General features: G+C 45.3%; 1 protein-coding gene across 10 annotated transcripts; it reads right to left on the bottom strand.

Moving 5' to 3' along the window:
• Positions 1-71: 71 nt before the first annotated feature.
• Positions 72-25,358, bottom strand: PSAP (prosaposin). Of its 10 annotated transcripts, none has more exons than XM_032695418.1 (16): positions 25,261-25,358; positions 13,222-13,355; positions 12,155-12,229; positions 11,341-11,466; positions 10,887-11,081; positions 10,322-10,465; positions 9,709-9,765; positions 8,556-8,564; positions 6,813-6,926; positions 5,888-6,001; positions 5,533-5,719; positions 5,229-5,380; positions 5,022-5,063; positions 3,507-3,587; positions 2,893-3,000; positions 72-2,339 (listed from the first exon to the last, which is right to left on the bottom strand). In XM_032695418.1, exons 1-16 carry the CDS (start codon positions 25,307-25,309, stop codon positions 2,304-2,306), a joined length of 1,623 nt encoding a protein of 540 aa, XP_032551309.1. In that variant the 5' UTR covers positions 25,310-25,358; the 3' UTR covers positions 72-2,303. The 10 variants fall into 10 exon arrangements, with proteins under 10 accessions (XP_032551309.1, XP_032551312.1, XP_032551310.1 ...); XM_032695421.1 differs by having other exon boundaries at positions 5,888-5,983; XM_032695419.1 differs by having other exon boundaries at positions 8,556-8,561.

Genomic DNA, 25,358 nt, shown 5'->3' with positions numbered 1-25,358 from the left:
GCTCTGCAGCCAAGGGGAAGCTAAACAAGATCCTTTGGCAACCAACACGCGAGGAATTGAAGCACACAGTCTTACCAGTTTACAGAAGTTTTTATTGTTCATTAGGGAAGCTTTTGTGCCAAAAAAAAAAAAAAATATCAAGACAATGTGTTTTGTTTTTTCAGAAAGCAACTGCACGTTCCCCCAGCACGACTCAAGCGGGTCAGGTGCCACATTCCACAGGAAGGAAGAAAACTACAGGGACTCCCAGTGGCAGCACAGGATTTCCCCAGCTCACCTCGCCCCGCAGCTCGCCAGCATGGATCCTCCACTGCTAAAAAACCCCAGAAAAATAAAACCTTCCCAGCCTGTCCAGCTGCCAGTGCAGCCCCACCTCCTCCCCATTAGATCCACTTAAGAGAACACTGTCCCTTTTAAAACACCAAATACCATCCTACCACACCGGGGTGTAACACAACCCCATCCCTCCAGGGCAGCAATCCCAAAGGAAGAGCCCATTCCCTATCTGCTGTATCTACCCCAACTGGGATACACCACCAGAACACTGCACAAGCCTGCCAAGACAGAAAGCTGCAGGTATTTTATATCTTTAGTGGAAATTTTCCTTTTTATTTTCTTTTGAAGCATCTTCTTTTCTTTTGAAGCATTCAGCAAACAGAAGAGACAAACCTCTGTTGCCATCTGTCAGCACTGCCCAGGCATTTAGTATGTACAGAGTACTAAAAACCTGCACTCCAGTGGTTTTCCAATGAAAAACAGTCTGCTTGCTGCTACAGTTTTGTTACTGGAGCTCCTGCTCATCCCAGACACCACAGAAACAGCAGGAGTTAGCAGCATCTTTCTGAACAGGACTGGAATTTTCAAAGCTCCACATCTGCCCAGCTGCTCCTTCCCAAAGGTCTCCTCAGAGCTATTTTGGTGCCTCCGTTTTGGGGGTTTTGATCCAGTGTTTTGGGGATTAACTTGATCAGAATTACACACCAAATCCAAGGTCTGTCTCAAGCAATACAAGATTCTCACTCCCAAGGGCCTGACATGTTCCCAGGGAAGCAGCCTGCCTTGAAGGGCTTTTTTGGGGATTTCAGGCATTTCAATGGAATTTTAGAGAGGTGTGAAAGGCAGGCTGTGAGGTGTGCCAGCAGAGCTTCCAATACGTACTGCAGTGTTCCTACCATTTGCCATCTCTACTTGCTGCATTTCCTCAGGAGGGGGTCAGTGAGAACAGGTGGCAGCAGGGGAAACTGCCCCCGAGCCTCACAGCACCTCTGAAGTTTTAGATGACTGAAATATGCTATGAGAGAAAAAGCAGATCAAGGAACAAATGGGCAGTTTACAATAAGCCCCATTTTTCCACACGTTCCACCCTCGATGCTGAACTCCCTTTGACATGTGCACAGCTCCTGCTGACTTGTTCCTCCTCCATCTCTCAACTCCTCGGCACCCAGCCTGGCTGCATGTGGGAAGCTGCAAGACTAAGCAGAATTGAGCAACTAGGATATGAAAAAAAGGGAGTCATTCCTTAAGTACATCTGCATGCTTCAAAAGACTGACATCCCACTGAATAGGGCTTGGTAGCAGAACACCCATGCTTAGACCCAGGAGCCCAAGGAAATCAAAAGGATGTGATCAAAGGTTGAGGGAGGGTTTTCCTCAGCTATGACAACACCATGAGCCACAAGCGTGGTCGCTCCAACGCAAAAGCGTGATCACTCTTTAGGTTACCAGTGACTTTGAAAGGTGGCTGGGCACACAAAGGCTCCTCCTCTGCATCTGTAGAGCTTTGAAAACTCCAGCCGAAGGGATTCCCGGATTCAACATTATCCCTTAAGAGTTCCCATACACAGAAAATTAACATTCCAGCCAGATGTTAAAAATGCAAAGCATGTAAAATCTTCCCAATGCTCCCCTACAGAAAGACACTTGAAAGATTAGTCGCTACCCTGTCCTTTTTTTAAATTAAAAGATAAGAGCCTTGTCTCATTTCATCTTCTCTGTCATTCTTCCCAGTACCTAAAAAACACTTCAGCCTACCAATTAAAAAAAAAAAAAAATCTACAACACACTGACTATTTTTAGGAGCATAACGAGTTAAACTGTACAATCAGAAATATCTTTGTTAAGTCAATGATGAAGATCTGATCCTTCAACAGCAGCACTGCTACAGAAGAGTTACAATAAAGGAACTTGAAGGTCAAATTGTTAACGAGGCAGAGAGGAGGGACAGGTGAGATACAGCTCTCCGCCAACCTCGGCCCACATGTTTTAAGAGCCATGGCAAACTTTCAGAACTGGAAATTCTTCTTCTAGTTCCACACATGGCGTTTGCAGTGATCAACAGCCTAAAGGGAAAGCAAGAGTTGATGTTAGTGGAAAAGAGCCTGTTTGCAAACCAGCGTGCATCTACACAATTCAACACCTGATTCTGAGCCAAGATCTCAGGAGCAAATCTGCTTTTCTTAAAATAAGTGATTTGAAACGGACTAGAATAAATAATATCCTCGTCCCCACCCAGAAGCTTCAGGAAAGAAGGCTGATGACCCTTAGCCACTAAAGCCTGGCAGAGAAAGCAATGCTGGAAGCCAATTTTTAGAGCTTGATGAGAGATCTTGAGACATGGTCTGTTTGCTGCAGGACCACTGACTACATATAAAGCTGACACTGTACTTTAAATTCTGAAATACCAGCAGGCAGGTGGGGACAGGAACAAAATGTAGAGGAAAGTCAGCTTTGAGAAAGCTAAAGCCTATGAAAGACCCTCTAATCAAGCCAGCACCCTACTGCTTTTTTAAACTGGAATATACCCACTTCCAAGTGTGGTAGAATCTGAAAGTGGCCATTAAGGAGCTACCAAAGATCAATAGGAAGCTCGAGACAGAGCCCTGCTTTACGTACATTGCACTGAGCAGCAGTGTCCATGTTCTTACACCAGTAACCTGGACCCCAGACACAAGCATCGTCCCCCAGGAGAGGCTGTTTAGCTGATTCACAGACTCCGAGTTTCTGTGAAAAGAACAGCAAGAGAGTCAGCACCTTTCTAACTGCACCCTGAGATCTCAAGGCCATCCTTACACCTGAGTGAGTGTGGAAGCTCCACTGAGGCAGCTGCAGGAGCCCTCACAGAGGTCACAGCAGAAGCTGAACGAGCAGCAATGAAGCTGGCATCTGACACAGGGAAGAATTAAGTTGCCACAACTCCTTTTTCATATCAAGTTTCAAAAAACAGAGAGGGACTTTTCTCAAGAAGTGCCACTTAACCTCCCACCACATTCAGGGCACACCACACCCTGTCACTGAAGCTCAGCAGTGGCAGATCTTTCCTTTTGTCATTCCCTGCACTGGGCTGGCACTCAGCTGTCCATTGAGCCCCAGGCCTTGCACAACCACATTTGCTCCAAGCATTCAGTGTGCTGATTCTTATTCCAGCAGAGTTTCCATGTGCTGGGCACTGGAAGGCACACAGGACTGTATTAAAGCCTGCACTCAACCAAATCAAAGGCAATACTCACAGTGCAAACAAAAGTGGGATCCATCACCTCTGCCAGGAGTTGCACAACCACAGGTTCATACTGTTCCACAAACTGAACGCACTGTAACAAAGCACAGGTTGAGAGATTCTCCTGTTAGAGCCTCCAAAAGAAGAGGAATATGTGGTCTGCAGCAGGCAGGCTACCCCAAACACCTCAACAGCACACTCCAAAGGGATAAAGCAGAGGCCTGAGCTCTGCAGATGGAAAAGGACTCAGCATGGCACTTACCACACAGTTTTTACCAGCTCATACCTGTCTGCAGCTGTCTGCAGACAGGTTATGAGGAGAGAAGGGAAAGGTCAAAAGGAAGAGAACCAAACAGGACAGACAGGGAAAAGAACCAAGCAGGAGAAGCTTTGACTGCAAAGCTTAGTCTCTGACTGTGGAGATCACTGCTGTCCCAAGAGGAAAGCACAGGGAACCAGCTGGAGACAAACATCCTGAGCAGGACAACAGCAAAGCAGCAACAACTCCCAAGCACTTTTACCCAAGGAGTTCCTATTCCTTTCAGATCAGGCAGCAGCAGGAGCACTTCCCATCAAGAACAGTCTCTCTCCCTCCCTCTAGTGGAGAGGCCGTCTCCAGAGCTCAGGAAGATGCTGCTCTCAGCAGAGACTAACAGCACCATTAATAAATCAAGCACAGCTATTAAACAGCCTTGCAGCAGGAAGAGCTGTTCCACAGCTGCTTTAAGTCTGTATATTCTATTGCTGGTAAACTTACAAGCAGTTGCCACTTGCTGGCACTCAGCAGCCACCTAATAAGATTTCCAGGTAAATCTTGATAGTGGTGGTCCCACAGGTGTCTCAATGGAATTAAGCCAGCCTACTTCCAATTACTCCATTAATCCCCTGAACAGGATCAGTGTTCAGGGAAAAATAAAACCTTCAGTTGTTCCCACCCACTGTTCTCAGAGGATTTCCAGGCAAACCTTTCCTGACTGCAAATTAGTACAACAATCCAGCCAATCAATTCAGGTCTTTAAAAGCCTCCATCTATTCAAAGGACTGCCAACTCCCAAGGATGGGAAGTGAGAAAACCCTCTGCACCCCAAATTTCTCCCAGCTTCTAGCTGAGAAGACTATTGTAAAAACCAACAAGAGATACTGCTCTCTAGTTTTCCCAAATGCTCTGCAAGATGCCCCTGCCCATGGGAGGAGGTTACAACCAGACAGACTTTAAGGTCCCTTCCAACCCAAAGTGTTCCAAGACTCCATGTTTGACCCTTCTGTTCACCTCCATCTGCCTTGTCCTGACTGGAAGACAGGCTGCCACACAGCAAGGCCTGTGAGGTCATTCCACTGGCTCAGATCAAGCCTGTTCCCTCTTTTTTTGTTCTGCTGCACATTAGAAGCTGTTGTGCTAACAAAGGGGAAAAACCTGGGAAGGATCAGGTTGCTGGACAGAAGCCAGTCCCTGCTGCACCTGAGGACAGTTTGTCTCCAGCCATGGACAAGGCATTTGGCCAAACACAGAGACCTCTGTTATGAGTACCTGGTCATTTACAGCAGAAGTAGAGACACTTGAGAGATGGACCTAAAATTAGCATGTAGACAAAATATCAGGTGAAACACACAGAAAATGAGGTTAAGCATAACTGTCACTGTAGGACCCATGTAAACACAACAAATCAACAAGGACAGTTCCCAACCCTCAACAAGACCACTGCTTTTTAGTCAGCCTCCTGCCCAAACTCCTTACCTGATCACTGACAGACTCTGGCAGGAAGTGACACACTTTTTCCAGTAAAGCTTCGATTTCAGCTGTCGTGGCATTCTTCTCTAGCTCTTTGTCTGCATAAGCCACCACCATCTTGCAGATATCACAGAAGCCACCTGCAGGTTTCACTACAACTGAGAAGGAAAATAAAAACACAAACCAAACATTAGTGCTTAGGTAGTTCCCCTCCAAGCAGAAGGAGGCAGCCATCAGCAAAGCGTCCTCAAAAGAGATCTCATCCCAGGTGAACCAGCTCCTTTTGAACACCAGACTCCTCACTACCCACCTGGCTGCTGTGGAAGCTTGTTGGCTGCACAGCATTTCAGCATAACACACACAGCTTCGGGATTTGTTGCCTCCAAGAGCATGTCAATGACAGCCTGGCCATAGACCTCTATGAAGTCCTTGCACTGGTCTTTGACACTTCCTGGGAACAGGCGGCAGACCACTTCCATTTCATGCACAATCTCCTCCTGAAGCACAAAGGAGGAACAGAAATTTCATAAGCGTGTCTTTTCTGTCCCACCCAGAAGTTTTGCTGTCATGAAGACAGGCAATAAAATTAACTTCCCTTCCCCCTCCAACACAGCCCCCTTTCAGCCAAAGCCTAGGAAGAGGTACCATGCCCACCACTTGCACACCTCTGTCTTGTTGCTCTCCAAGAGGCCAGTCACTTCTTTCACCATGGTCTCACATATTTCACACAAGGAAAAAGTTTTCTCTTGAACTGAGGCCTTCTCTTGAACCGAGGCCTTCTGAGTACACAGAAGAAACACACAAACAGTAAATCAGCACTGGACCACACTTGACAGGGACAGTTCCTAAAAGATCAGTTTAACAGCATTCACGTGCAGCACACTCCTTCACCTACAGCTGTACTCCAAAGGTCACACAGAACTCAAGCCCAACATCAAAGGTCTCAGTAAAAAGCCCTTCTGAATGAACAGGCACTTTGTATGACTAATTAAGACTACAATCCCCAGGCTGTATTAAAGGAGGGGAGTTGAATTCAGCAGACACAAAGAAAAAAGCAATTCTACAAAGACAGAAGTCAAGGGAAATATATAGTGGTTTTTAAAACACATTAACTGAGGACAAAATTTCCTAGAATTGAGAGTACCCTCCTGATTGCAAAGGAAACCTTTGAAGAAGCCAAGGCACTTCTTCAAACTCAGAACTTCAGCATTCTGATTCTGATCTGTCACCTGCACAAGCAGAGTGCTGCCCCATTATTAAAAGGGATCGAAGCATAACTTCAAACATAAAGCAAAACTCAAATTGAGCAATTCACATTTGAGGTGTCGTTCAGAACCGCTGGAACAAGAGTTCCCATTTCAATCCTGAAGCATTACCTTGTAGCTTTGGTTCAGTGTAGGCTCTGCTGTTCTAACAAATAAAACAGTTCTCCTACTTCACAAATCACCATCAGAAACAAGAGGAGGCCAGGAATTTATATGCAGGGAGACTTGGATTATTCTGTGCGTAAAAGTTCGTATTTTTCTGTCAGTTTGTTACACTAAAGCAAAAAGGAAAGCAAAGCTGATAAGTACAAAAAGTCAATTTTACCTCCACAGTCTCCATTTTCACCTCATGAACCACTTGAGCTGGCACCAGAGGCTGAAGGGGGACAGACTTCACAGAAGCACAGAACCCAACCATGGCACAAATGTCCTTTGGTTGCTGGAAAAAGATGCATAAGCGATTTTTTTAAAGTCTAGAAGACTCTGCCCTTTCTACAGAGTCTGTGAGCAGGAACAGAGAACAAACTTTTAAAAGGCTCCAACACAACCAGAAGTTTCACGACTACTTCTACTCCAAGTATTGCCAAAGCATTTGATATGGTTACAGGCAGGACAGCTACCAGGTGAAATTTAGTGGTTCCTTTTAAAGAGGAAGAGGTTAAAAACCCCACTTAAAAACCCCATTTACCATCAGCCACACTATGCAAAGCCCTTCAAAAGGAGTTGACTTAAGAGCTACCAACACCGAAACAGGCCACCAGCATCACTTTAGACCTGCATCCACAAAGCTGCTCCCCAGCTTTAAGTAATCACAAAGAGGCCAATTATCCTGACTTCAGAGTTCACCCAAAAGCTGACAGAAATGCCTAGAAAAAAGGACTTCTTTCCTCATCCACAAACTACCTTCTTTAAAGCTGCCAGTAACATCATGTTCTGCAAACAGAAACAGTTTCTCGCATTACTGAACACAGCCTACAAGAAACAAAAGTTAAGCTTGTTAAAACCTTAGCCTAACCATTTTTAGTGCAATAACTGTATTTCCGGTGTTCTTTTCACAGTAAGAGAACAGCAAACAGAAACAAAGTCTTTAAAAAGGTTTTCCAAATCTTTCTCAAAGGTTTTGGAAGCATACACTACTAAATGCAAAAACAAATGCTGGACGTGAGGCAAACTGCACTAAGGAGGCCACATGATACCCAAAGTGACAAAGGCTGTACAGGGCAAGACACAAAACTTGAATTTTCCCACCTGAAGTCTACTTAAGCTAAAAAAAGAGACCCTTGGTCCTACAGGTAATTAGAAGACCATATCCCACCCTGTCACAAGCTTCCTGCAGAAGAGGCTTATGCCAGAGTTAATACATCACATGCCACAACCTCATGCACAGGCAAAAGCAGCATCTCAAAGACACTGTGCTGCTTCAGACTACTCCAGGCAGCACCTTTTAAGTCAAGCCCTTTGGTTCATGCATTTTAAGAAGCAATTCTAGATATTAATGTTACAGCAACACCCACATACACACATGTTCTCTCACTGAGAGATGACAGACACAAGGTCTCACAGGTCTGGGTGAATTAAAAGCCCAAATCGCTCCAGGAAGCAGGAGCCTAAAGGCCTCCCACATCTTTTCAGTTCATGCACTTTAAACATCTATACCTTTGGCCTAGATTTAAAGGTTAACCAAGAAGAGACCCCAGGACAGGTTTGCTCAACCCCCTTTGAGCCCAGACTTTAAGCCAGCAGCTGACAGGAGTCACTGGCATTGCTTTGTCCACATCTGTCCTTCTTCTAGGAGAGGGATCACATTTCCTGCTCTACTGGCCAAAGCGTAATCAAGCTGAAATCTTTGTAGCACAAGCTGGTATCTGGAGCTGGAGCTAGGACTGATGCACTGGAAGAGGCCTAGAGTCTCTCTGTTTTAATGACATAAATATCCCTTGTATCTGTCAACACTGAGTACAGTCACACCATGTACATAGCTAATAGAGCAAGAAGTGAACTACAAGCCCTTTAACAGCAAAAGGTGAACTACAAGCAGGCTATCATCACAGGCAAGGTGCTCACATACCTGATCCTTCTGTTGACAGGGGAGATTGGAGACAGAGGAAGAAAGGAGAAATTAAAGATAACAGTTAAGAGAGAAAACACGTCAAGCACTTGGAACTGCACATATTCTTTCCATGAAGATAATGGCACATGACACAGTCCCCACCCCAAAGATCCTCCTTAGCACTGATAACTCACATTTAATTACACAGTGCTGACCAGCATTACTCATTTGCAGTTATTAAGGAATCCTGGGCAAAAGACTACCTCCAAAGAGTCTGGACAACACTCAGATGGATGCAAGGTGTGGTCATAATCCAATTTCAGGTACTAACAACACACTGCATTACAATGCTCAAAATGAGAAACCAAGTGTTGCTAGAACAAAGATTGACTTCCCCAACAAATGCTTAAGAAACAGGATGAGCTTCTAAGTAGCCTTTAGCAAGTGGAAACAAAAAAAGGCCACTGTGTTGCCAAATTCAGGTTCAAGTCGGCCACATATTCTACTCAGAAATTCACCTGTAGTTTGTTATGTTACTTGTGGCATCTAGGGACTGCATCCCCTAGGAAAGGCTTTTTTGTTTGTTTGTTTTTAAGGTTGTGAGATCATAGCACATACAAAGAGGTGCTATGGAGGTGGTCAGAGGGAAACGTATGTTGCTGCAGAAGATCAGAGCTGGTGCAGTACTACTCCCTTTCCATGGGTCCTATCAAGAGCCCAGAGAGCAGGGGCCTCCAGATAGCAGCTCCAGGAGAAGGAAGTTTAGTCTTGCTTCAGAAAGAAGCAACACTTGAACTAATTTTGCAACACTGTGACAGACAACTCTAATATACTCTAATATTGGTGGGGAGGGGGGAAGTGGTGTAAGTACAGGACTGAGATAAAAAGAGTATAAAGGAACACAGTAATGTATCTTCCACATTTCAAAGGATTCGAGTGCCTTTTGCACCACAGAAGTGAATTCCCTGTGAAACGAAAGGAAGTGCTAAAGAAAGCATTCTGAAACTGAAATCAGTATCCAATTAAATGCCAAGTTCAAAGCATCAACATCCAGACTTACAGGGCTCCCCCCAGAGCTTTACTGCAGTACGTGATCCCTGTTTCCAAAGAAGTTAGCTACACAAATCAGAAAAATTAACTGAGAGCAAGTACTATATTCTGCTGATCTTACCATGTGCATCATCATCTGGATAGCCAAGTCAGAATATTCAGAGATATAGGTCTTGCACTGCAGGAAGGGGGAAAAGAAAGTCTTGTGACTATCAAACCACTTGTGCTGTAGAGTTCATCTAGAATTTTCTAATACATCTCAAGGCATTAATTTACCTGCTCTACTTAATAACTATTCTGCTGTCTTTCAGAGCTTGTCCCAAATACAAGACAGCATTTCAGGTTACACAATCACTTCACAAATAATTGCTTATCTGAGGAGTCCTTTTCTCTTCCACTCAGGGCAAAAAAGTCCTCCCCCTACTGATAGGACCACATTACCCTGCCAGATCATTTTGGTGAAAAAGGCCCTTAAGGGCTAGAAGCAATCTGGAGCGTCTTTCTCCTCCTCCCCAGTCCCATACACCCCCCTCACCTTTCCTGACCATCATCAAGTTTACAATTTCAGTGTTACTGTTATACTGTGTAACTATTATACCGTGTATCCTACACAGAACACAATCCCCTTTGTGTTATTAAATAGAGAATACAATAGAGGGGATTAAGGCCCTGAACAAACTATTTTGTGTTTGCATTCAGGAACAATTTTTTTCCAACTAAAAAGGACAGCTCACCATATCGGACATTCCGGGTCCCAAACGGTCACACTCCTCCTTGGCATGAGCAACCAAAGACTTCACAAAAGATGAGTTTGTCTTCACAGCTTCCTGAACATCAGTGACCAGCTGAATGCAATCCTGGCACACATCCCCACTCGCCTGGACAAAGAAGGAAAGGAAACTGAAGTTGATGTAACTTTTCATAACATGTTTTAGAAGCTTCTGTTACTACCGAGTTTTACAAGCTATTTTGAGCTATTTACAAACTTTAGCAAATAATCTGTAGAATACTTTAAAGCCTGAGCTAATACAGAGACAAGCTACTGCTGGTATGTGCACCAGCCACTAGATGGAGATTAGGTACATACTTGGCTTCAAAACTGAGATAACAGTTAAGATACCCAATCTTCAGAATCTCTTGGTTTTGTTACAGACCACAGCGGGAAGGTTTCCAAATCTGGCATAGATCTTACCAGCTTCTACATTCAGAGAGGCAAATGCTTCCCCCGAAGGGCACAGCTGTAGAACTTAATCCAAGATTATACACAGGGTCCACACTGGAACAGCCCTGCACCCTTACCTTAGGCTTCTGCTTGGGTTTGTCCTGAGGGTAGAGGAGAAGAGGCACGTTAGCCATGAACGGGGATGCCAGTTCAGAGAAATCCAGCTCTGGAATCTTGTTGGTCTGGAGCTGTTTCTGAAGCTTCATGGCTGCAAGGTGCTTCTGAAGGGACTGGCACAGGGCGAGGGCACTGCACACAACCTCAGGTTTATCCTAGGGGGGACAAGATACACTCATAAAGCTCCAAACTCACGTCGCTTTTGTATGAAGTTTAGAGTCATTCAGCTGAAACGTGACAGACGGGGAAAATGTTTCACAGCAAGGAAGCAGGCTTCAAACTCACACTACTCACTGCAACAGCAGGGATCCACACAGGATTGAAGGATCATATGCACAATCCCATGCAGAAGAGAAATTTGGGCATCATAGGAGCGTGACTTTTAAATCCAGTGGTTGAAAATTTTCTACTTACTAGCTCTTCTTTGATCATATCCATGATAACTGGTAGGTAGGAATCCACAATTTCTTTGCACTCAGACACCAGGCCTTGGTCAGGAAGAAACTCGCATGTCTTTTCCAAGTAAGAGCGGATCTCCTCCTGCGAAAGATGAGGTAGGCATGGATAGATTATCCCTTTCTCAAATGCTCTTTCCATTGCCAAAATGCACAATACAAAGCCTAAAACAAGCTCCTTGGACTCAGATAGGCCCAGGCAGTGGGAAGCACAACTAGACTGAGGTTTTACACTGTAAGTCTATTTTCCCCAGTCCTGACCTTTGATGAGACCCTGCCAAAGTGAAAATACGTAATACTGCTTGCAAGGCCTTGCCAGAGTAGAACATTTACATTTAAAGAGGAGGAAGTGAAATTACGGACTAGGGGGACAGTGACTTGTTTATACAAAGTACTCACAGATTCATAAAAGAAAAAGGGAGTAAGTGCCCTCAAAACCAAACAAAGACCAGTTGGTGTAATTGTCCACTTCTAGAGTCTGCAGTATCCCACCTTTTAAGGCTGATGGCCCATTGGCACAAGAACAATTTTATTAAGCACCTACAGTCAATCAGGGATGTGTTAAAGCATGAGAGGCTCTAGAATTTGCTAATTTCTAAACCAGTAGAGGCTGTTTAAAAGCCTTTTCCCATGTACTCTAGTCCCTTTCAACATCTGCTGCTTATGTTAGTAAAACAACACAGCCAACTGTTCCACCCCCTCATCACGAGATCTTGTTAGGTCCACGAAATCAAAGTGTGTTTTGGGGTGAGGAGAAAGGGAGCTCTGCTTACCTCAGTGCCATTATCCTTCAAAACCTTGCCAGCCACCGTCACAAGCTCCTTACACAAGTCACAGGGGATACTGCTCTGGAGAGAGAAGCAGACAGTTACTCTGAGAAAGACTTAAGTGCCTGTAAGGGCAGGGTGTAAATAACACAAACACCAAGCACTGCGTTTAGAATGGAAATTAAGGAAGAAATACTGGCTGAGGCTGGGGTGGGAAGAGGTGTTTCAAACAAAGAGTGAGGCTATCTCAAGCATGCCCAGCTCCAGTTTCTTCAGTAAATCAACAAGGCATGAAGAAGCTGGCATGCTACCACCTATTCATTTCAACTAGTCCCAGTCCCTTGAAGCATACTGTCCCAACAAGCCTTCTCCTGAACCTTTTACCTTACTCTTCAGAGTTCACACTTGCTAGAACCTAAGAATATTCCAGGCGACTTCCCTCATTTTAGCTGTGCTCTGAGATTCCTCCCTTCCCCTAATTTCCCCTAAACTGAAATATCTCAGCAGACATAGCGAGTGTGGACTGAATGCCTCTGTAAGTAAAATGCCCTTGGCCCTCCTAGAAATTGTGAAACAATACCCCAAACTACAGCTACACCCAGTAAAGCAGCCCTCACCTTTAGTGCAAATGCAACTCGAAAGGCTGCACTAAACGTAACATTTCTACCACTATTTGTCATGGCTTTCATAATTTAGCATATGCTGGAACACGAACTTTTGAGAAAGACCTAAAGAAGCACACAGCTGTTTTCGTAATAACTCATTGCTCAAGTGGACTCCATGAATTAGGGGTCAGCAATAAAGAGGAACGAGTGAAATCCACTAGCTCCATTCCATACATTGCTCCCTGATTGTGCAACAGGTCACGGGAGAAGTCAGCAGACAAGTTGAGCAAGGCAGAGCAGTGAAAAGCAACCTTTATCTAGCACCTAAATTAAGGCACAGCAATCAAAGCAGAGCCAGATGTAACACTTAAATCCAATCAGAGACTTGGGAAACCTTCCTCAGCACGTGGGAAGCAGCCACCTCAGCTGCAGGTGGCGGGGGAAGAGCTGTGAGCAGTGGGTACTCACTACAACAGGCTTGTTCCAGACGTTCTGCTGGCAGTGCTTCACCGCCCCGCACTGCGACGCCGTGCGGATGCTCTGGCACCACACCTCCGGCCCCTTCACACACTCCTTCTGCCACAGCACAGGGCTGGCCACAGCTGCCAGAGAGAAAAACAACCATCCTTCAGTGATTTCTGCTCCAAAGCAAGCAGGTTAACGCTGTGCAGTGTAACCGCCTCCTCTCCAGTACATCACACTTCGGTTTATTAACGTTTTTTAAGCACATTTCAATCCAGCAATTTGAGCTGAAACACGAGCCCCCAAACACAGATTTACACAAAGAATGAGAAAAACCACAACAGCTGAAGCTCCTTCGTGAAGTGCCTGAGTCTCAGCACCTTGGTATATTCCCGCCATCAGCCACTTTTTGTTAAAAAAAAAAAAAAAAATTCCAACAAAATACAAACTGCCACTTTACTTAGCGCACAAGAACTATCAAATGAGTTGAAACAGGGAAACTGCTCATTGCAGAAATCTACACTTCGAACAGCTGATTCCCAAGGCTACAACCTCCCTGTTCTCCTGTTCCACTGTCACTTCAACTCTGAACCAGCCTGGAATTGCTGTCTGCATTCCTCCTCCCACATGAACCACCCTGTTCTCACACAGCTACTGAGAGAGGGAGGAAACTCACTGGATTAGAAGCCACAACAATGTACACATTACATGGAAGACTTAAGAGCAGGTACACACCAAAACACTGATGATAAACAGAAGGGTTTAATAAGCAACCCAAGGAATGTTCTATCATAGTTTTTAAACCACTAAATCTATTTATACTTGTTTTGTTTTTTTTCTCTTGGTCAGCAATTCAACTGTGTACAGAAATATCTGTGGGGGTGAAAAGAAGTATCAGTCCTTATCTGGACATGACCTCCCATCCCATGTGGAATTGCCTTCCAAACCTCTAAAGTTTTCAAGTAAAATACAGAATGCCATTTCTGGACAGTTTTCCTAAGGAAATGTAAAACACCTGCACTATGAGTAAGCAATAGGAAAAGTGCATCAACTGCACCTTTTTGCTGACTTTCCAACCTTCTTTTTTTTTTAATTGTGCTGTCTGGACTGGACACCCAACTGCTCCCAGGTTCTAAAACCATCCTATCTGTCAAGCAGGCTCAGTTTCTTCAGCAATGCCCTATGCTGCACTAACCTATGAAGAAACAACTCCTATAATCCTACAGCAAACAAGTTCCAACAAAATCTACCATGGTCCAAAGCCTACAAGGCACTGCTGTCAAAGTTCACAATAACAAAAACATCAAAACAAAAAACACAAACCCAACCTGTTCTAAGCCATTACCTGTACAGGTGTTGTTGAGGATCTTTACATCAATGCTATTTACACATGACAAAATCCTGTAAAATTACACTGTCAGCCAAGAGGCAGGAGTTAAGCCGTTTCATCCCTACAAAGTTCTAGTAAGGTTACAGCAGATGAACTTTTCCATTTCTCATGTCTTGTTCTGAGCAAGCAGGGGATCGATGTAACAGCCGAATTACGAGCGCATGTACCAGGTGCGCACAGCCACCACACATCAAACAGCCACACAAACGCTGCTTTATAGGTGGCATTCTGCAGCCTTCTCAGCTGTTGATTTAATAAAGCCTGTTTACACTGGATTTCAGAGGAATGACCCATTTATTTCAAGAAAGACGTGCTTTGAACGCTTAATCTTTTCCACAAGAGCTTGGAGCTTGCCACCCTCTCTCCCAGCAAAAAGCCCTGATTGCACATTATTGCTGAGCAAGACAGCACACCAGGACTGCTTGTGAAACTGCAGGGGGAAAAAAGACTTCAAAGCTCCTAACAACGTATGGTCAGCAAAATATTTACAGCCTATTCTAAACTCCAGCATTATGGATCTGAGAACATAAGAACAGTTGATTTTCAAAGTCAGACTGGCCAGCCAAAGAGCTGTCAGCTCTGGCAGGGTGACAATAACCAAGTATACACTTGGTTGAGGGAAAGTTATTCTTCTCTTTTAGATACTGGCATTGAACAGTGGTAAGAAGGCTCTGGAAGGCAGAGTCAAGCTCTGAATAAAGTAAAGCAAGACCTGAACTTTAAACAGTGGAATTAAGGGCTCCCAACTATTTACAAGTAAAGCTTTTAACCTATGCCTTTATTTCTGTAAATCAAAGGAAATTACTGCCCCTACATTTAAACTTACTGTAAAACTCCAAATCTAAACTGTATAACTCAAATTACAGTTATTCCAAGCAGTTTCTCAAAATCTTGATCTAAGAGAATGTTTAAAAGCCAAACTGAAGCATTTGTGCTGTAACTTGCACTGTTTTGATCTGCCTCTTAATGACCTTTGAGGTTCCTTTTGCTTCTTTAAGGTCCTGTCACTGTATGACTTTTCAGATCCATACCAGCTTCAGCAGAATGTCCAACAGCTAATCTTGCTGCTCCTTCCTCATAGTCTTAATAACAGGTCATTAACAAGGCCCATTAATAGGGCCAAGCAAGCTTGGACGGTGGTAGCGAGGTCCTCAGGACGTAGGTTTAATTAGAGTGACCTTCTCTTAGATGGATGGCCTTACAGGGCAAAGCGAGCTCCATCTGCCTGGGTTTGGGATTAGAGTTGTCCTTCTCCTAGGATGACTGCCAGAAGGCTAACGAGCTCATCCTGCCCAAGAATGTAGTGTATCTGGTCCTATGGTTTTGACCTGCCTGGCATGGACGACCCTACCGAAGGCATGTACCATCACCAGCGTGGCTCACAACCACATAGGGGTACACAGGTTTCATTCCTATTAGAACAATTTGGGCATATCTTACATTTCCAACTTTGCTATCACCTATCGATATACAATCTCCAGGAAATACCCAGGAACACCCCTTTGTCCTGACCACCCTGTCAGGGTGTAACAGAGCAAAGCAAATATATCCAGAACATGCTGAACCTGGGCAGTACAGACATGGCGTTTGTTCTCAGACAACTGCAAGAGAAATGTAGGGAATAGAACAAAGGTCTCTATGTAACCTTTGTCGACTTCACCAAGGCTTTTGATACTGTGAGCAGAAAAGGTCTATGGTAGATTTTGGAACATTTAGGTTGTCCCCCTAAGTTCCTTAAAATGATCATCTCACTCCATGAGGATCAGCACGACCAAGTCAGATATGGTGATGCACTTTCTGAGCCCTTCCTAATAACTAATGATGTGAAACAAGGCTGCGTTCTCGCACCAACCCTACTCACAGTCTTTTTCAGCAGGATGCTCCAAAGGGCCACCGCAGACCTCGATGATCAGGATGGTATCTGCATTTGATACCATACTGATAAAGCCTTTTCAACCTAAGGCGACTGAAGGCCCACACCAAGACCTTAAACCCTCTTGTCCGAGAGCTGCTTTATGCTGATGATGCTGCCCTTGTTGCCCACACAGAAGCAGCTCTGCAGCGTTTAACATCCTGCTTCGCAGACGCTGCTGAGCTCTTTGGGCTGGAAGTCAGCTTGAAGAAGACGGAAGTTCTCCATCAACCTGCACCTTAGGAAGTCTTCCATCATCCCCATATCACCACTGGCCAATCAGAGCTCAAATCAGTCCAGCAGTTTAATTACCTGGGCAGCCTCATCTCCTCGGATGGTAAGACTGACGGGGAGAGAGACAACAGGTTAGCAAAGGCATACAGTGCTTTTGGAAAGCTTCATAAAAGAGTTTGGCGTAATAAACACCTGAAGTAAAGTACAAAGATCAGTGTTTACAGAGCCATAGTGCTGTCTACTCTCTTATATGGTTCTGAATCATGGGTCATCTACCGCCACCACCTGCATCTCCTAGAACGCTTCCATCAACGCTGCCTCCGTACAATCCTAAACATCCACTGGTCAGATTATGTGACCAATACATCTGTACTAGAGCAAGCAGCTGTCACTAGTATTGAGGCCATGTTACTGAGAACACAGCTGCGCTGGGCAGGGCACGTCTCCAGGATGAAGGACCAACCACCGCCTCCCTAAGATCCTGCTCTATGGTGAACTTGCCACCGGCTGCCGCAAGAGAGGAGCCCCGAAGAGAAGATACAAGGACTCCCTGAAACAACATCTCAGCCTTGGCCATACTGATCAACAGAACTGGTCTACTCTGGCCTCCAATCAGGAGGTCTGGAGACACACCATCTATAACGCTGCGGATGCTTTTGAGAACACACACAGGATCACTCTCGAGGAGAAAAGACAACGCAGAAAGAACCGTGCCCTGCAGAATTTACCACCTAAAGAGTCTTTCTGCTGTGCCTTTTGCAACCAGACATGCCTGTCTCGTATTGGCCTTTTTAGCCACCAACAAACGTGGGTAGAGCCCTTCCCAAATCTTCGTTCGCAAAGTCTATCCATGATGATGAGTAAGTGCATAACAAAAATACTACACTTCAGATTTATTCTTACTGATCAGCTTTTTTGGCTGTGTATCTTTAACAAACTCCATGCTGCATGGCTTCTGTATCAAACATGCTCACACAGTCACAAATGCTCTGACTTGTTCACAAGGAGAGGGGGAAAAAAAGGCTTAAAATTAGATTGATCTTTGACAGTGTATTAACTAACCGATGCCTCTGACTTCTCTGCTTCCCTGCATCCCATCTCACCAGCTTGTAAGGAGAAAAATGAGGAGTTTCACAGCCACATTTTGTTCAGATTCTGCTCAAAGCATTGCCACTGGGCACAAAGTCACTTGGAATTTGAGAATAAGGGCATTAATGCTACCTGCCACCCCCTACAGAGGGCCAAAGACAATCTCAGAAGAACTTGGGAGCAGAAGGGACAGTGAGGCATAAGAAGAAAACTGTTCATAAGCCACCAAACAGTGAAAACTAGTTTTAGGATGGAAGCAAGCACTCCAAACACTTTCTCACTGGTATTATTTAAAGTCCTCACTCCTGCACAACATCAGAGGACGAAGAGATGCCACTATACCTACAGGCTTCTAGCAAAAGAAGCCCATAGGCTCAGGAAACCTGATTACAGCATGAGATGAACACTTACCTACAGAAACAGAAAATGGTGGAACAGCAGTGCCCTTTCACCTGCAAATGACACTGGGGAAGTTCTTTCCTTCTGAGAAGACAACTCTAAATTCCATGTTTTCAGTACAGATCATTCTGGTCAAACAGTGACCAGGCAAATCTGTTTGTCAGGGTCTCACATGGCTGGCACGTTTTAGAAAGCAGTTACAGAACAAAGACAATACACTGATCATGGCTTCTTTTCTTCCATCTTCTACAGTGACTTCAAATAGAGCTAAATTTGTATTAGTTTATTCTCTATCACGTGGGAATACTTTTGTTAGATGTCTAATACGAAAGGATGTACCTTCATTGCAACAATATCCACCACCCTTCCTTTCTGAACATCCTGGGTGAAACACACAAAACTAAAAAACTCTGCAGATTCAGAAAAGTACAGCCTGAAATCCTTTACTGTTCCCACTTTTCCCCTTTATCCTGTTCTATTTAATTATGAAACAGCATTTTTCAATCATATATTAACTTACATTACAACAAAGGCAAATATGCCAATGAAGTGTGTTAAGACCTTGTGCTGTCTCAGAACAAAGAGTTTTGACCCTTAACAGTTTTCTTCCCTCCAAACAGCCTTTGCTGCAAGAGGTGCAACACACAAACGTGGCACTTCACATCCCCAGCAGCAACCCAAGAGAAAGCAAAGCACTCTCACTTACAGTGACAGCTCTCAACGCTTGCTGGGTACACCCAAAGGGATAACAGTTATCTCTGGCCTCCTTCTCTTTTATATATTGTTCTTTATCTAAGGTCATCCGTTTTTAAACAGAATTCTCCTTTCTCTGTAGGTTAGCTCTCAACAGTCACACCTCATGCCCACCCAGATCTGCCCTCCCCTTTCCTTGAAGTTCTTGCAAGCCACTGTTTTCAGAGCACTGAACAAGTTTATCTGTGAAGGCCAAGGTCTTTCTTTAGTCGTCCTCTTCACTGGTTCCTCCCTCCTTGAACGGTTTCAGAGATATGGCTTCTTTAATTTAACAAAAAACGCCCTTTGCTCTACCAAGTTTTTCCTAAATTACGCAGTGCAAGAAAATGGAGGAGAAAAAAGATCTATACCCACTCTCACCTCTGTGATGCTCGTGTCTAACAGACAAGAGAAATCCTCTCCTAGAACAAGCATTGCCCCAGAAAGCCTGAAGCCCAACAACACGATCAAAATACTCCAAGGGTCGAAGGCTAACAGCAGAAAAGGAAGGAGAATCATTTGATTTGAGGCCCAGGTCAGCACCCCAACACTGTCAAAACACCAGGAACACAGTCCTGCAAGCGACAGTTGCCAGGAATCCATATAAAAACCAGTTTAAAGGCCATGAAGATAAAGGGAAACCTGCAACTCACTCTCACAGTGGTTCTAACCTATTTACTTCAGCAACTGTGCATTGTTTCACTTCTCCAAAGCAGCAAATGCTAATGTTCACCTCCTTCCTCCACACTTGGATTGGCAACATGAACATACAGACAGGCTTAAGGTAGCAGAGGTGAGAGTCCCCTCAGAAAATACCACCTTTTCTCCTTGGAGAAAAAAGCCATGCATGTGGAAGCACAGCTCAGTTCATCATTCCTCTCCAGGAAACAGGAACCTAAAATGTCTTACAAGGGCTGTAATGTCTGGATTACCATCCTGCAAGGACAGCTACAGGAAAATCTTGAGTCTTGAGAAAAACCTTCCATTCCCTCAGGCATTTGTATTACTCATCTTCCAGGGAGAGCCAGCCTCAATTTTTTCCCCCAAGATTCTCAAAAAAGCATCCTAAGAAATCCCATCCAAAGCTGTACTGAAGCTACTAATGAGACTTCTGTGATTGTGCTTGAAAGTTAATACCTTATATAAGTTTCTATGAACAGGGATTTGAATGGGCCAGACCAGATTCGCTAAAGAGCCAAAGGATGAACCGGAAAACTATCACCCAGGACACAAAGGAATTCAACTTGAAGGCTTCAGCCCCCTCCAAACCAAACTGTTAGAAAACCCCTGCTGTGAGCAACATGGTTACAGAAAAATTAACCTGTAAATTGGGGGGGGGGAGACCCAAAACAGGAAAGCACTGAGCTGCTCTTCACCTCAACGGGTTGAAGTCAAATGTGGAAGACAATTTGGGGTGCTGTCAACTCTTATGCCTTAACAGTCTAACTTGTCCAAGTACATTAACATATTCAGCAGGAAGGGATGTTTTTTCCAAGGTTTCTCGCTTAGTAATGTTAAAACAAAAAAGGCCATTCCTTATCTCCCAGAAACACCCACAGACCAAGTGAATCTATCAGTCTCTGCCACTCTGTGCTCTGTTAGTGACTTTTCCCCACTACTTTTGAGAACTGCAAAAGCCAAGTGTTTTTAAGTTAAAGAAGTCAAGAGGGATCAACTTCTCACCACCAAGTCTTACAAAGTGTCTACAAGTCAAAGAGTGACCTCAATCTGAAGTTATTTGAAGGGCTCAATACTCCACAGCCTCTCTGGTCAGTTAATGAGTAAAACTTCAAAAGCTGTAGGCACATCACACACCAGTGACTCTTGCCAGAGGGCTACTACCCTCTGGATTAATGAGGCAGTAAAGTGACCACAATATTTGAGAGATTACGGGCAATTTACAGAAAAATTAGATGAAATCTGGCTGGGTGTTATTAGCATTCCAGTTAAAATTCAGAGTCTTCCTGTTCCACATCTACTGATGAAAAAACAAGTACGAAACATTTCTAACCAGTGTGATTCAGAAGAAATGAGTTAACGACCACAACCAGGCTCTTCCTCAAAGTGAGGAACAGGTTCTCATTTTGGCACATGCCCCTGCCTCAGGTGCTCCCTCGCTTCCCTCAATAGCAGACAAGTAGGGCAAGAGGAGCAGTTCGTGTATGTACAAGAAATCACAATAAAGACAGCAGAGAACCGGATGAGCTGAGACAGTAAAATCACCTCTACTGTCCCAATAAATTGTCCCAGTTACTGCAAAGGTTGCAAGGGGATAATTTCCAGACAGGTCAGAGGTCACTGTCAAGCAGGCCCTGGCTTCTGCCTGAGATTCTTCTATGACAGAATCTACAAGAGACAACTGGATGTTCAAGGGTGTCTGGTAGTCAGTCAGCAGGAGACAGTGGTCCCATACAATAATTAAGATATTCCCAAAAAGTTACGAGAAGCACTTTTCCCTGCAGATCCCTGTAGAAATACACCACAACATGTTGGACATACTTATTGTCCACGTCCATTATTCCTGGTTTTGTTTTGAGAGGCTTTTTGGGGGAGGAGGATGGGACAAATTTTGTGTGAGTCTCTGCAGAATTCCTATACTTAACATCCCCCTTTCACCAGGTAAACATATCCACACCACAAAGAGTGGGGAAATTTGCTATCTGACATCTGAAACCAAACATTGCCCCACGACCAAATACAGAGAAGTACTGCCCTAAAATACACACACTTCAAAGACCACAGAGGTAGCCCTTTTAAATTGCAATGAGAACTCTTGATATCTTAATAGCAGCAAATTAACTGGGGAAAAAAAAAAGCTGCTACATTAAAAAAAGTAAAATAGAAAGTGAAAGAGTAAAGAAAAAACAAACAATCCCTTTTCATGTCATACAGTTCTAAGGCGTTGCCCCAACCTACTTTGAAGAATCATATCTACATGAGATACTGAAACAAAAATCCAGGGGCAGGCAGCAGCAACTGGCCCTGCTTCCCCCACAGGTACAAAATAAAAACCTTCCTGCATTTTCTACCAGAAAAACCTTTCCTGAAATAGCACAGCCCAACCTCCTGGAGAGCCTCAGCCGCGTCAGGTGACACAATGAGTTTTGCTGACAAGCTCCCCCTCTCTTGCTCCACCCTCTCCATCCTCTGGGGGCTCGGAGGCTCCCAGAACAGCTCCTCTGTGGTGTGTGGAACAGCACAACCCGAGTGCAAAAAGGCCGCGCTGGGCTCAGGCAGCTCTGCGGATGTGATGGTGCATTCACCAGGCGTGACTGAGCAGGAAGAACGGCCTGCTCAGCTCCTCCAGACACAACCGAGAGCTCTTTCTATTTATAAACCTCGGCGCACACGGGAGGGATTGTGCAAGGGCAGGTTTACACAGGGCACATGACTGGTGCGCTATCAAAGCGCCGCTGCGTTGTGACGGCTGTGAGGTGCCTCAGACCCCGTTATTCCTCCAACAAACAGGGCCTTCCTTTTTATATAATCACAGAAGCATTTAGGTTGGAAAAGCCCTCCAAGATTGAGTCCATCCTGTGACTGATCCCCACCTTGTCACCCAGCCCAGAGCACTGAGTGACACATCCAGTCATTCCTTGGACACCTCCAGGGATGGGGACTCCACCACCTCCCTGAGCAGCCCCTGCCAAGGCCTCACCACCCTTTCCAGCAAGAAATTCTTCCTGATATCCAACCTGACCCTTCCCTGGCACAGCTTGAGGTTGTTTCCCCTAGCCCTGTCCCTTGTTCCCTGGGAGCAGAGCCCGACCCCCCCGGCTCCCCCCTCCTGTCAGGGACTTGCAGAGCCAGAAGGTCCCCCCTGAGCCTCCTTTGCTCCAGGTTGAGCCCCCCCAGCTCCCTCAGCTGCTCCTGGTGCTCCAGCCCCTTCCCCAGCTCCGTTCCCTTCCCTGCACACGCTCCAGCCCCTCCATGTCTCACTGGGGTGAGGATGCAGAACTGGACACAGCCCTCGAGGTCCCTCAGCGATGACAGCACAGGGACGGGCACTGCCCTGGGCCTGCGCCCACACCATGGCTGAGACAAGACACCTTCCACTCTTTTCCTAATTTAACCTACAGCAGTGGGCTGCACCAGCCTGGAATTTATTGTTAGGAACCACACTCATAACCAGAATGAGCCTGCAAACCACAAAACACAGTCCCATTATCTGCTTTATCCACATCCTCCAGAAAATTCAAGCCAGGCTAACTTAGCCTTCAAATTTCCTGTCACCAGATGTTCTGACCAGCGTTTGCTGGAGGAATTATATACTAACTTGAATCTTCCCTCCTTCCAAGGTTTAAGTCTACTATTTTGGGAAGGGGTGTAAATAATCACATCCTCAAAGTTTGTACTTTCCACTCCCAGCTTAACTTTCAATAAGGAGGGGGGGGGGGGAAATCAGCTAAAGAGAAACTGACTGCTGTTTTAACAGCACGCCCAGCCTTCCCCCTTTCCTGGCCTCAAAGACAAGCAATAATCAGTGTGCATCAGTGGTCCAGAGATGCCAGGACCTGTCCACCCTGCTTTAATTCCTTTGTGCATCCCTTAAAGAGAAGGTGCACAGAAGCCCTGTAAGTAGGTCAACCAAAAACCCTCATGGCCTGTAAGCCAGCCAAGTGACTCCATTAAGATACGCCAAGGGTGGTTAAATTTTTACACAGATAATTAACGAGCTTAGGAGACAAAAAACGGTGTTTCAGGTTGTCACAGCAAAATCTTCAGAAAAATCTGCATGATAAGAGAGTCAATTAGTATTAGTCACAGAACCTTGGTGGAGAAAAGACAGGTGTTTATTTGTGTTAAAACAGGGACTTCCTAAAGAAAAACTGGCCCGACGAGTCTCCTGCCACACTCAGTTGCATACCATGCCTTTAACAGGTAGGCCAAGTGAAGTCTTGTTGCTGAACTGGTTTCTCATTACAATTTCCCTAAATACACTAGTGGGAAAGCTGGTGGATACTTCAAGGTGAATCCTTTTCACTTTTAAAGCACAAGAAGCTGCAATGATTTTAGCGATTTGGAAACGGTCCCAGTAGGAGTGGTAACCGATGGCAGCTAACTCAGTGCAAAGCAGACTCAAAAGACACTATTAACGCAGATAAATATGCAGAGTGAAAGCTGATATTTGCTTTCTTGCTTCCAGTCTGAAAAGTCTGAGGTTCTCCATTACACTGTCATATCAGCATATTAAATATTATCAGTCTATCTAGGGGAAGGTGTCCCTGTACATGGCAGGGGGGTTGGAAATAGATGACCTTTAAGGTCCCTTCCAATACAGGCCATTCTATGACATTAAAACTACAATAAAGCACAAGATTAATGTAAAGATTCCATAGGTATAATCTGCTGTCCTCTGCCTGTTGGTCATTCCTGTGGCCTTTAAACAGCCGGTCAGGCTTTTTTTTTTTTTAGTTGACTTGTGAAATGCTGCAGGTTAAACTTGTAAGTAAATAAGCTCTAGGATTACAGTAGTCCCAATTAGAAGAAAATTCTCCAAGTAATTGTGCACATCACTGTACGAGTCCTTCGATTTTGGGGGTTCTAGCTATTCCATGCCACAACCCAAAGGTGTATTACCACTCCTGTCAGACTACACATCGCTTCTGTAAAGCCTCTGCGATGTACAAAACACAAGGGCTGCTTGTTCTAACCTCCAGTCCTAGTGCTAAAAGGAGAATAACAGCTATTCCCCCCAGCACTTCCACTGCTGCAACAACAGGTAACGAGATAGCGAGCAGCAAAATTAGTGGAATTTTCCATCTGGAGTAATGAAAACACACTACAGCAAAGGCTACCTCTCGCCATCTGCAAGAGGATTAGCAGCCATCTCTCCCTGAAATGACGAAGATAAACAGCGCTGCTGGCAGAAAAAGCAGTCCCCACCGACACGGTGCCTGAGACGCCCGATCCCTGTTGGATGTGGATGCGCAGGATCAGGAAGTCATTTCTACACCAGCACCGGGAAAGGCCGGTTCCTCACCGGGACCACCCCGCCCCCCCTTCTCCCTGGCGCTATTTTTGGGCGATTCCCCCGCCGCCGCCCCAAACACGGCCCTTCCACCACAACCACCCCGAAGGCACCCTCGAAACCAGCCCATCGCCGCCGCCGCCTCCTCTCCTCTCTTTGGGATCCGGTCCTGCTGTGGGAACACAAACAGCGTTAGGACCGGCCTCCCTCCCTCCACCACCACCACTCCACTCCCCCATCCCGGGCACGCCGGGCGCTGAAGGCAGCTCTCCCCGGGCGCGGCGGGGAAGGGGCCGGGGAGGTGGAGGCAGGGCTCACCGGCAGCGAGGAGCCCGAGGAGGCTGAGGAGGAGCAGCAGCCGCGCCATGATTCCGTCCCGTGCCCGTCTGCAATGCGGCGCCGCCGGCACCGCCCGC

The sequence above is a fragment of the Chiroxiphia lanceolata genome, chromosome 8 (assembly GCF_009829145.1).
Source record: "Chiroxiphia lanceolata isolate bChiLan1 chromosome 8, bChiLan1.pri, whole genome shotgun sequence".
Lineage (NCBI taxonomy): Eukaryota > Metazoa > Chordata > Aves > Passeriformes > Pipridae > Chiroxiphia > Chiroxiphia lanceolata.
The sequence above is the reverse complement of the archived record's forward strand: the minus strand, read 5'-3'. Positions and strand labels throughout refer to the sequence as shown.

Bases quoted from the DNA above. Each gene is read 5' to 3' on its own strand.
- PSAP (XM_032695418.1), bottom strand. From the start codon at position 25,309: ATGGCGCGGCTGCTGCTCCTCCTCAGCCTCCTCGGGCTCCTCGCTGCC. The intron at 3,001-3,506 runs GTGAGTATTGCC...TTCTTTTCACAG, and splicing joins ATCCCACTTTTGTTTGCACT to AAACTCGGAGTCTGTGAATC. The intron at 2,340-2,892 runs GTACGTAAAGCA...CTTTCCCTTTAG, and splicing joins ACACTGCTGCTCAGTGCAAT to GCTGTTGATCACTGCAAACG.